This window comes from Chiloscyllium punctatum, chromosome 38 (assembly GCF_047496795.1).
Source record: "Chiloscyllium punctatum isolate Juve2018m chromosome 38, sChiPun1.3, whole genome shotgun sequence".
Lineage (NCBI taxonomy): Eukaryota > Metazoa > Chordata > Chondrichthyes > Orectolobiformes > Hemiscylliidae > Chiloscyllium > Chiloscyllium punctatum.
The window spans coordinates 54382689-54395818 of NC_092776.1; the positions used below are offsets into that span (position 1 = coordinate 54382689).

At 44.1% G+C, this 13130-nt stretch overlaps 1 protein-coding gene across 21 annotated transcripts in view; it reads right to left on the reverse strand.

The window, feature by feature from the left end:
- ank3b (ankyrin 3b) overlaps window positions 1–13130 on the reverse strand; it is a 716427-nt gene that overhangs the window by 227234 nt on the left and 476063 nt on the right. For all 21 annotated transcript variants that reach the window (XM_072557889.1, XM_072557888.1, XM_072557893.1 and 18 more), the window contains exons 3-4: window positions 10851–10949; window positions 965–1063 (exon numbers count right to left, since the gene is read on the reverse strand). In XM_072557889.1, coding sequence (XP_072413990.1) covers window positions 965–1063; window positions 10851–10949 — 198 coding nt within the window. The remainder of the gene's footprint in view (window positions 1–964; window positions 1064–10850; window positions 10950–13130) is intronic.

A 13130-nucleotide genomic window follows, 5' to 3' on the forward strand; every position in this document is an offset into this window, starting at 1 on the left:
CTTCCTTTGCCTGTTCCTCTCCCTTTTAAAACTGCTGCTGTTTTGACTTTTTATTTCTCCAAAGTTCCAAAACAATGCAACAGCATATAAAACAGTAATTGCTGCACCTGGAATTTGAGGAAATCAGCTCCAACACCGAAAATACCTCAGAAAAGGACCAGCTGTTCCAGCCAGAAATTTGTCCGGACCTCATCTCAACTGCATTGTTTCTGAGTTTGTCTAACCCCTATTTTAAATATAGCAATCCACATTTAAATTACATTGCACATAATCCAAAGACCCACTGATGAACTATAGTCCACTAAATTGACCACAATAGGATATTTAACATGGCCAATTCACCTAAATTGCATATCTGTGAGCTGTGGGAGGAAACCGGAACATCCAGGGGAAACCCTCACAGACACAGGTAGAACGTGCAAACTCCACACAGACAGACGCCTGAGGCTGGAATCGAATCCAGGTGCCTGGCACTGTGAGGCCGCAGGGCTAACCACTCAGCCACTGTATCTTCTCTCAAATAATTGACAATCCATTCCTGATATTGTCCCTTGTGAATAATGATAAGGTTTATAGATTCAGTCTGTCTTCCCAATTGAGCATATGTGAAATACACACTGGAGGCTCGCTTTATGACTATATCTCCCTTCTTGACACTAAACAGTGCTCAAGCTCAGCAAAACAAGCACACTCTGGGAAACCTTAGACCAGCATAGTCAACACATGGAGCATGTGCTGAGGTCCTGCACAGTCCCAGCTAAAGACTTTACATCTATGGACATAAAATAGCAGGGAAGGATAATACAAATTCCCAGTACAGATTCCAGCATTCACCTGTAAGATTGTAACTTCAACATTTTGTTTATTGTGTAAGTATATGAGCCTTCAATATTCATTATAACATATCTGCATTAAACATAGACATTTACAGTGACAGGCAGCAGGTCTTACAGTTTAATCTTACCTGGGACTGGGCATTAATGTTCGCTCCATTTGTTACAAGAACGTGTACAACTTCAGCTTGTCCAGCGAGGGATGCGATATGGAGAGCAGTATTTCCTTTCTGAAAGGCACAAGTGGAAGTGTTAGGGTTTAACAGGGTGCGGCCAAGTGCAAACACAGCTAAGAACGTCTGCAAGGCAATTGCAAGACTGGCAGCTCCAAGACCCTGGGCTGCCATCGCCACTCCCTCACCACCCGATGCCTGGAGGAAGAACGCCTCATCTTCCATCTTGGGACTCTCCAACTCCAGGGCATCAATGTGGATTTCACCAATTTCCTCATTTCCCCTCCCCCCACCTTTACCTTCGTTCCAACCTTCCAGCTCAGTCCCATCCTCATGACCTGTCCCATCTGTCCATCTTCCTTCCCACCTGTCTGCTCCACCCTCCCCTCCGACCTATCACTTTTATCCCCAACTCCATCTACCTATTGCACCTTCTACCCAGCCCCACCCCCCTTCCATTTATCTCTCCACCCCCTCGACTCCCAGTCTCATTCCTGATGAAGGACCTTTGCCCGAAATGTTGATTCTCCTACTCCTCAGATGCTGCCTGACCTGCTGTGCTTTTCCAGCACCACACTCTTGACTCTAACCTCCAGCACCTGCAGTAGTCACTTTCGCCTCGCTCAAATACAAGGTATGACCAATGAAACATCTGCTGGAAATCTCTGGTGTACTCCCTATAAACCAAACATGAGAAATCCTTTGCTTCATTCTACAACCCTAACAGCAGTAAGTGGGTGAAGAAGTTCACATCTCCTCATCCCATTAAATACTATCATCCTGAAGGTGATGGCAGTGATGCAATTGGTCTTTATCAATGGAGAACCTTTCCAAACGAATTGATGCCTGGCTGTAGTGAGGATTAATCACTATCAATGAGCCTATGACTATGTAACAACTCCAATATCATTGCCTGAGAGAACAGCAGGATAACTGAAGGCAAATCAAATGGAACTTGCTTTTATATTGTTTTGCAATTCTTGCGCTCCTCTTACTAAGTCAATCATTTTATAAGTCAGTTTGTCGGTCAGTCACAGTTCAATGCACCATCCTGTTCCCTGGCCAACATCGCTGTCTCAGGCTTGCTGCAGTGCTCCAGCGAAACTCAGCACCTCATTTCCCACTTGGGAACTCTATAGCGTTCTGGACTAAATATCGAGTTCAACAGTTTTAGGGCTTGAGCTCTCCCATGTCCCTAACCCCAACACACACACACCAGGCTGTGTTATCACATGGCCTGCTATCACACCCAACTCAATGTTAGCCACTAACAGCGCCCATTAACAGCTATTCATTCTCCTAGACTGATTGGTATTGACTCCTTGGTCTGTCCAACTGTTCTTCTCTCTCTTTGGGCTCTATCTCCACCTATCATTTACTCCCTACCCCCACCAAATTCTGCTTAAAACCAACATTTTCCTAGTGCCATCAGTTCTGGGAAGAGTCACTGGATCCAAAATATTAAGACTGATTTCTCTCCACCAGTGTTGCCAGAATTGCTGAGGTTTTCCAGCAATTTCTGTTTTTGATTTTATAAGTCAGCTTGACTTTGGGTGAACTTTGCAGCATTCGTCAAGGGTAAAGTTGCACTAGTCCCTGCTAGATCACAGTCCTGTCCTCTCATTAGAGACAGAGGGAGAGAGGACTGGTGACAGTTCAAACTGAGGGTCACCACGTGTCAGCTGTGGGGAGAGGTTTAGAAGGAGAGGCCTTCAGGGTGATCTCAGGCGATGCCGGAATTGAACTCACGCGGTCGGTTTTACTCTGCATTGCTAACCAGCCATCCAGCAAGTGAGTATTAATACGGTTCAGTTAAAAGACCAGATTAATTCAAACACATGCTAAAACAGGCATGCTTTACAGGAGATTTCAAGAGTTCTACAGGCCAAAAATAAACTCTTGAGGATTTATAAGAGGCTAATCAAAGCTGATCCAAACATGACTTGTTTCCATGATGAAAAACCAGTAGCTACATTGTATCTCTCTGTGTAGGTTTGTTTGAATTTAACACTAGCTCTTCTGTCTATGCAAATGCAGAACCTTCAGTCTATCAGCATGTTACAGATGCAGTAATGATAGAAATAGAGAAGATAGCAGCTGGAGGAGGCCATTTGGCCCTTCAAGCCTGCTCCCCGTTTCATCACAATCATGGCTGATCGTCCAACTCAATAGCCTCATCCTGCTTTCTCCCCATGTCCTTTGATTCCATTCGCCCCAAGTGCTATACCTCGCCGCCTCTTGAATACATTCAATGTTTTAGCATCAACTACTTCCTGTGAATTCCACAGGCTCACCACTCATTGGGTGAAGAAATGTCTCATCTCCATCCTAAATGTTCCACCTCGAATCCTCAGACTATGACCCCTGATTCTGAATGCACTCACAATCAGGAACATCCTCTCTGCATCCACCCTATCTACTGATAGAGTCATAGAAATATAGAATTTTACGAGTCTCTATGAGATACCCCCCCTCATTTGTCTGAACTCCAGCGAAAACAATACTAACCTAGTCAATCTCTCTTCATGTCAGTCCCCCATATCTGTCAGAATGTTAGCAACAGGACAGGGAGAGACCAAGTCAACGGGGGGAGCTAGCGGGCTAGTCAGTTGCCTGACAGGGTCTTGGTTACACCGTTATGGCAGTCAGGAGACGAGCAGTTTTATCAAAGCAGAGGGTCACATAGAAAGACAATACAGCAGAAAGATACAAATGTTCACAGCCTCTCCTACTTCATCTATCAATGAATGAATGGTAGGTCCTTAAGAGTGGAAACTTAAGATGGATTCATATCAAGTTGCTGTTGGAACAGCTCATTTGGGCTCTAGCAAAATAGAATGCGACTTCAACAAGAAATGAATCATTCAACATGTATCAGAACATTAGAACACTAAAGGTTCCTTCAAACCTTTGAACCATAATATACCATTCAATGGCATCAAGGTCAAGCGAAATAGTGACTCCAAACTCCTGGATTCCTTTACTGAACAAAAATCCAGTCATCTCAGTCTTAAAAGCTTCAGGGAATTATAGGTCAGGTAGTGAATGACACGAAAGATAACTGAGTAGAAAATCATCCAGGATCAGAACAAAATATTGAATAGTCAGCACAAATTTCAAAAGACATCACCTTTATTGATTTTTTTTTAAGTGACCCGAAAAAATAGATAAGGGTGGTACATTACGTGTCATGCACTCAGATTTTTAAAAGAGCTACAATGATGTACTGCATAGTAATCTGGTATTGTGTGATTTTTAACTCTGCCCACCTTCACATCATAGTAAACTCATGACTAAGGTCAGAGTGCTTAGTCAAAGTCAAAGGGCAGGGAGCAGAATGATAGCAAGCTGACCACAAAACTGAAAATGGAGAGTACAGGTTTTAAGGTTGGTGCTCAGTTGGCATTAAGAGGACAGGAATATTCACAGGGACCAGTGTCAGACTCTCAGATGCTCACAACTTACCTGAAGAATTTAGATTCAAGAACTAAAAGTCGAATTTCTAAATAATGAAACTTTTTAAAAAATTGTCCATCTTTAAATCGACAGCCGACCTTGTTGAAATCTCTCACTCGACCATTCTTACTGTAGTTCTATGGGTCATGGTGACCTTTAACATTCCTCACATCTATGATTTAGCTCTTCAATGAACTAAACATACTTCCCAAACCTTATTCCTGCATCTGTTAATGAAACGTTTAACCTTTTAGAGAATGGATGGGCAAATTGCCTGTGTAATTTTGACCTTGCATCTTCTAAATAGCTAGCCGCTGATGTCAATAACACTTCTTTTATTCCATTAGTGGCAAAGTTGTGTTCTATTAACAGAAATCAATTGCGTCTCGATTATAGAAATTGCAAGTTCACAGACTTTCCAAACGAAGTAGCTTTGTCGTTTTCTATGTTCAGTTTCACTTGTGTTTTCTACTTAATAACATGAGTATTTCGCTGGACACCACAATGCTGTTAAAATGATGGAATAACTACTCTTTTCAAATACATTATTGTGTTGTCATGTCCAAATCTTAAAATAGCAAAACTCTCAAATTCATTTGATCTGATCGTTAAAACTAGGTGGCATTTTAGCACACATTTTGTATGTGCATCCAATGTCCACAACTGAAAGACTTTGTCATTAATACATTCATCACTAAGCTGATACAGCTTGTGACCAATACAATTCCCTCCCTTTGATTTGGACCTCCACCTTCTTCCTCTGAATCTTCCATTATATGGTTTGGGACAGTACATGGCATTGTGGTACTTTGAATTGCTACTGAAACACCAATTGACCATGCTCTGAGCGTTTGTGTGGTTGATTTTCTTATTCATCGAATCATAGAATCCCTACAGTGTGGAAACAGGCCATTTGGCCCATCATACACTAACCCAGCTAGCACAGAGCTGGCTCCAAGTGTGAACAGAACCTCTGACACACCTGTTTATTTTTTTCACACTGACCCAGCTCCCTCAGAACCAGCTCCAGAGTGAGCAGAACCTCTGATTCTCCTCTTTTTTTCCCTTTTTTTTGTATGTCCCCACACTACCGTCTAACAGCGGTAGTGCTTACTTTTCCCCAGTACCCATGTCGTGTGTGTGCAGGTGTCGGACACAGTGAAGAGCAACAAGTGTGTAAATCTTTATTTATATTCGACCACCAGGAAGAAAGGAATCACCAGAGTGGCCAGTTACAAGCAATGCCCTTCTTGACAATGGGCAATACTTTTGCAATGTTTGTGAAGGTTTGCAGCTCAGGTTGAGGTTTAGGGTGTAGGTTTGTTCACTGAGCTGTAGGTTTGACATCCAGACGTTTCATTACCTGGCTAGGTAACATCATCAGTGGCGACCTCCAAGTGAAATGAAGCTGTTGTCTCCTGCTTTCTATTTATATCTTTCTCCTGGATGGGGTTCCTGGGGTTTGTGGTGATGTCATTTCCTGTTTGTTTTCTGAGGGGTTGATAGATTGTATCTAGATTTAGGTGTTTGTTTATGGCGTTGTGGATGGAGTGCCAGGCCTCTAGGAATTCTCTGGCATGTCTTTGCTTAGCCTGTCCCAGGATAGATGTGTTGTCCCAGTCAAAATGGTTTTTTTCATCAGTGTGTCGGGCTACGAGGGAGCGAGGGTCGTGTCTTTTTGTGGCTAGCTGGTGTTTGTGTATCCTGGTGGCTAACTTTCTTCCTGTTTGTCCTACGTAGTGTTTGTGGCAGTCCTTGCATGGAATTTTGTAGATGACGTTGGTTTTGTCCAAGGGTTGTACTGGGTCTTTTAAGTTTGTCAGTTTTTGTTTGAGAGTGTTGGTGGGTTTGTGTGCTACTAGGATTCCGAGGGGTCTTGGTAGTCTGGCTGTCATTTCTGAAACTTCTTTGATGTATGGTAAAGTGGTTAGGGTTTGGTCTGCTTGTCGTGGTTTGTTCTTAAGGAATCTGCGCACTGTAATTTTTGAGTTTCCGTTCTTCTTGAATACGTTGTACAGGTGGTTCTCCTGTTTTCCGAAGTTCGTCTGTGCTGCGGTGTGTGGTAGCTCGTTGGAATAGTGTTGGAATAGTGTTCTGATACAGCTTTGTTTGTGTGTGTAGGGATGGTTGCTGCGTGAGGGCAATGCTGCGTGATCAAAAAAATCAAGGGGAGGGCAGGGGTTAAATCAAAATAGAGTTGGAGGGGGAAATAATACACTCCACTCCCTGCGGTGCCCACCTCTCCCTGAACAACTCCAGGGTGTTGGTGGACACCGCGTACTCCTTCTCCAGAGACACCTGGGCTCTAACGTAACTGCGCAAGAGAGGCAGGCAGTCGGTCCTAACGACACCTTCCACGGCCCGCTGTCTCAACCTGTTACACCCATGTTTTTTTTTTTCCCTTTTTTTATATAGAACCTCTGACACTCCTATTTATAAATTTCCCCCACATTTGGGGCAGCACGGTGGCTCAGTGGTTAGCACTGCTGTCTCACAGCACCAGGGACCCAGGTTCAATTCCAGCCTCAAGCAACTGTCTGTGTGGAGTTTGCACATTCTCCCCGAGTCTGCATGAGTTTCCTCCGGGTGCTCCGGTTTCCTCCCATAGTCCAGCGATGTGCAGGTTAGGTGAATTTGCCATACTTAATTGCTAAGAGCGCCCAGCGATGTGTAGGTTAGGTGCATTAGTCAGGGGAAATCTTGACTAATAGGGTAGGGTAATGGGTCTGGGTGGGATACTCTTCGGAGAGTTGGTGTGCACTTGTTGGGCCGAAGGGCCTGTTTCCACACTGTAGGGATTCTATGATTCTATAAAGAGATATAGTTACTAAGTTTGCAGATGACAGTATTGTTGGAGGCATAGTGGACAGCGAAGAAGGTTACCTCAGATTATAATGGGATCTCAATCAGATGGGCCAAAGCACCGAGGAGTGGCAGGTGGCCTTCAATTTAGATAAATGCGAGGTGCTGCATTTTGGAGAGGCAAATCAGGGCAGGACTTATACACTTCATGCTAAGGTCCTGGGAGGTGTTGCTGAACAATGAGACCTTGGAGTGCAGGTTCATAGTTCCTTGAAAGTGGTGTCTCAGGTAGATAGGATAGTGAAGAAGGCGTTTGGTATGCATTCCTTTTTGGGTCAGATCGTTGAGTATAGGAGTTGTGAGGTCATGGCATGGCTGTACAGGACATTGGTTAGGCCAGTTTTGGAATATTGTGTGCAATTCTGGTCTTCTTTCTATTGGAAGGATGTTGTGAAACTTGAAAGGGGTCAGAAAAGATTTACAAGGATGTTGCCAGGGTTGGAGGGCTTGAGCTATTGGGAGAGGCTGAATAGGCTGGAGCTGTTTTCCCTGGAGCATCGGAGGCTGAGGGGTGACCTTAAAGAGGTTTATAAAATGATGAGGGGTACGGATAGGATAAATAGACAAAGTCTTTTCCCTGGGGTGGGGGAGTCCAGAGCTAGAGGGCATAGGTTTAGGGTGAGGGGGGAAAGATATAAAAGGGACCTAAAGGGCAACTTTTCACACAGAGGGTGGTGCGTGTATGGAATAAGCTGCCAGAGGAAGTGGTGGAGGCTGGTACAATTGCAACGTTTAAGAGGCATCTGGATGGGTATATGAATAGGAAAGGTTCAGAGAGATATGGGCCAAGTGCTGGAAAATGGAACTACGCGGATTCAGGATACCTGGTCGGCATGGATGGGTTGGGCTGTTTCTGGGACTCTATGACTCGAAGTCCATGCCAACCCTCTGAATAGCATTAAACCCAGACCCACCACAACCCTGCACTTCCCATGGCCAATCCCCCTAACTTGCACATCTTTGGACTGTGGGAGGAAACTGGAGCATCCGAAGGCAACCCACACTGACACGGGGAGAATGTGCAGACTCCACACAATCGTCTGAGGGTGGAATTGTACCCAGGTCCTTGGTGCTGTGAGGCAGCAGTGCTAACCACTGAGCCACTGTTCCACCCCTTATTGTCAAACCCAAGTTCTCTTTGCTTCTCAACGTTATCAATGGTATTTCTGCCCTTATTTCCTTTAGTTGCAGTTCTCCTTCTGCCTGCACCCATATCGAGAGATTGTTAATGCTATAAGCAGCGCTGAAAATGAATACTCTCCTCAGAACTGTCCATCTCCAAATTTAACTGTCCATCTCCAAAATCCGAGCAGTCAATAAATCAGCTTTTTGATCAACTTTATTCACGAAAAATTTGCCCGAATCCTCATCTGCATTCAGATCATCAGACTCCAGCTTGAAAAGAATATTGCTCCTTATCCTGCTTTCCTACAGTCAGAAACGTGCAAAGGCTATTCCTTGCTTTCTCTTTAGTAAAGATGTAATGCAGACCTACATTGTAACTTCATTGGTCATAATGCTCATTTTTGGAAAGCAGGGCTTGAAACTTGGAAACTTTACATTTTGAGGAAGCCACCTGCTATTACAAATGTGACACATGAAAAGATTGTGCTTTTAACTGTTTTGAAGCAGAGTCCAAGTCAACAGTTTAGTGAGAGCTTTATTCATTAACTATACTCCGTAAAACTCACACTCCACTGATTAATGAGCTCCCATGTTTATACAATCAATTCACACCAAAATAAACCTTCATTAGAAATTGATTACATGTTCCCTCATTCCTGTGGACAGTCATAGAATCCCTACAATGTGGAAGCAGGCCATTTGGCCCATCAAGTCAATACCGACCCTCCGAAGATCCACCCTCCTAACCTATCCCTATCACCCTGCATTTCCCATGTCTAACCCACACATTCCTGGACACTATGGGCAATTTAGCATCGCCAATCCACCTAAACTTCACATCTTTGGACTGTGGGAGGAAACTGAAATGCCCAGAGGAAACCAACGCAGACACGGGGAGAATGTGCAAACTCCACATTGTGTGCTGAGGGTGGAATCGAACCCGGGCGTTTGGTGCTGTGAGGCAGCAGTGCTAACCACCGTGCCACCCTTCAGACTTTCCAACCGTACTGGTTGAGAATAAGAGAGGCATCGCAGAAGGCGCAAACAGTGTTCAGAACAAACAGCAGTTGTAAGGGAAGTCTGAACTGACTGGGTTTATTTTCCTGCAGACAAGAGACAGCGCTGAAGGGTGGCCAGATGGACGTCTTTAAAATGAAGAAGAAGTTTGAGAAGGAAAGAACATTTCCACTTGCAGGGAATTCAAAGACTAGGGGTCATTAACACAGGGTGGTCACTGACAAACCATTAGAAACTCAAGAGGAAATATGTTACACAAAGAGTAGCAAAAATATGAAACTTGAAGGTGAGACAAGTAACGTGTATTTTTAAAGGAAACCGAGACATGTCCATCAGGCTGAAGGATGCGCTGATAGGGTTAAATGAAGAGGACTTGCATTGGCCTGAATGGCCTGATTCCATGCTGTACACTCATTGGCCTGGATTTTGCACAGAGCCACAATCATTGTCAGATCGCCATTCCTCTTCAATGTTCTCCTGGCTCAACACTGCTGCCTAATCCTTCCTGGTTCTCCTGAATCGGGCCTTACCAGAAATCTGGGAAAGTGTTCCCCTGGAGAACTCCAACAGTTGGGGCGGAAGCAGGACGTGTCTTCATGCAGCACTAGCTGCCATTAAGTGAATTGAAAGCTCAAATGTGAATGTTACAGAAGGGGTGGGTGGATTCTAGGATGTGTAGCAGGTGAGCTAAGGTGCTAACTAGGTAGGATGGGTAATGCAGCAGGTCATAATGAGGGGTTAGGTAGGTGAGTGAGGTAGAACATGAGTAGAGTGACAAGGGAGTAGAGTCGACAGTTGAATGGGTACAGATGGGCAAGGTGCCAGGTGGGTGGCGGTACGTGGATAAGGCAGCAAGTAGGTGAGGTTTGGGTTAGAGGTGTGGTTGAATGGTCAGGGGATATTGTTAGGACTCTGAACTGCTCAGTGCCCACACAGTGGATGAGTTATATATGAGAGTGGGCAGAGTTTCAGTTTAGCTCACTCCTGTGTCGAGTGTCATAACAATCCTCCCCAAAAACCTCATTTTTACCTTTACTTCTGAACACCACTTTACTATAGCCCAAATCCGCCAAGCCCTATTCACTTATGTGATGCCACTCCTGAAGTCTTCATTGAGAACCTGAATTACTCATTTGACTCTACATCAATTTCCAATTCCAATGAGTTTCTGTGTTACACACATTCTAAATAAACGTGTAATAATGACTTAATCACAGGCTTTGACTGCTCACATGACCTCAGGAAGTGCTCCATTGAGGCCTTCACAGTTTTCCACCTGTTGCCATGGCAAAGATTTTGAGAACCTGTTGATGCAAACTACAGATCGATCCTTTCGTAACAAAGCAAACAGTGTTACTGATCAGCCTCTAGATCAAACTCTTACCTTGGTCGCTGCGTCAACGTTCGCACCGAGCTGGATCAGTTCAGAAACGACCCCGATGTGACCTTCCTTGGAAGCAAGGTGAAGAGCATTCAACCCATTCTGTAAAGTAAAAAGAAATCGAGTTACACCAAGAGGTATCCAAATCCACAGGCCTACTGAACCTCTTCCACCATCTCTTAACTAGGTCCTGGGGTGGGGGAGTCCAAAACTAGACAGCATAGGTTTAAGGTGAGAAGAGAAAGATTTAAAAGGGACCTGTGGGGCAACTGTTTCATACAGAGGGTGGTACGTGTATGGAATGAGCTGCCAGAGGAAGTGGTGGAGGCTGGTACAATTACAACATTTAAAAGGCATCTGGATGGGTATATGAATAGGAAGGGTGAGGAGGGTTACGGGCCAGGTGTTGGCAAATGAGACTAGTTCAGTTCAGAAAATCTGGTTGGCATGGATGAGTTGGTCCAAAAGGTCTGTTTCCATGCTGTACATCTCTATGACTCAATATCATTTTCTCTCACTATCCTCATATACATTGATATCTGTAATACCTATTGATTGATCTCTGTCTTGGATCCACGGTACTCTGGAGTAGAGAATTCCAAAGATTTATTAGTTGTTAATCAAAGAAACCTTCCTTATCTCAGTCTGAAATCATCTGATCCTTCGTTTTGGAGATGATGGTTGATCTTAACTTTATCTACACAACCTTGGTTCTGTAACTCTGAATACACATGCCTAGCAGAAAGACATAAACACAGGGTTGAAATTGGCAATGTTCTCCAGCATGAACTGTACTCTTAGGGAACAGAGTCCCAGATTTCCAGTGTCTCCTCTGTGAAGTCTTGCTTCCTGACATCATCCTGGAATATCCTTACTCATTCTAAGGTGGGGTCTCTTTATTCTGGACATTCTCCTCCCACAAGGAAGCGGTTTCCCACGATCTACCCTATCAACTCCTTTAATTACCTTAAACACCGTAGAGATCACCTGCTCATCTAGGGAGCATGCAAGTTGAGTATATACAAAACTGACTTCATCGTGAGCCTCTGAGGTCGAGCTTCATTTTGTTGAATCTGAGCTGCACCAACTCTAAGACCAAAATATCCAGGAAGGTGAGGTGAATTCAATATTTCACATTTATAAGTACTTAATTTTTTATGTGAATGTTATTCGATAGTCCTGTGCAGTACCTGAATGCATTACCTTCTAGTTGGAGAATAGATCTCTATAACAGAGTAAGATAAAAGATCTACATAGCTGGGCGGGTCAAGATAATCAAGCAGAGTCCACATGGTTTTGTGAAAGGGAAATCAGGCTTAACCAATTTATTCAAATTCTCTGAGGAAGCCGCATGGGCTATGGACAAAGAGGAGTGAGTGACTGCATTGCACTTACATTTCCACAAGGCATTTGAAAAGGTGCCGGATCAAAGTTTATTGTATAATACAAAAGCTCTTGGTATAGGGGCTACATGTTGACATGGATAGAAGATTGGCTCGCCAACAGGGAGTCAGGAGAAATAATTATTGTCAGTTACCAAAACATAACCGGTGGAGAGTCACAGAAATCAGCTCTGAGGCCAGCCGAGGTCCCAAGGCTTGAGATGGGATTTGGAAGGGCACCACCTGGGCCTAAAACACAGGGCGTGGAGTTCGAGGGGCCCCACTAGGTTTGGGGTCAAGGTGGGGCAGCTGTGCCATGTCAGGGCAGAGCAAACATCTGGCAAAGGGGGTACAATGTGGAAAAATGTGAAATTGCCGATTTTTGGCTGGAAGAAGTTTTTAAAAAATATTAGCTAAATGGCGTGAGATTGCAGAGCTGTGAGATGCAGAACGATCAAGGTGTCTGACTACATTAATTGCAAAAGATTATCATACAGATACAGCAAGTAATTAGGAAAGCTGATAAAATATTATGGCTTATTGTGAGGGGAACTGAGCACCAAAGCAGCGATGTTATGCTTCATTTATGGAGGGCAATATGAGGCCACGTGTGAAGCATTGCTTCCAGTTTTAATCAGAAAAGGTTAGCTAGACGGATATTCAGAAAGGCATGGTCATTTTATAAGGCAAGATTGGACAGGCTAAGCTTGTACCTGTTAAAGATTAGAAGGTAGAGAGATTGGGACTGGGATAACCTCATAAACTATGAGGTTCTTCATTGGGGTTATTAACCTGGACAATTAGGAAAGCCTTTGCTGAGCAATATAACCCAGAGATTAACATTTCCTCTGTTGTGGACTGCCTCTGAGCTTGCTGGAAGAAAATAAAGCATGATTTGGTG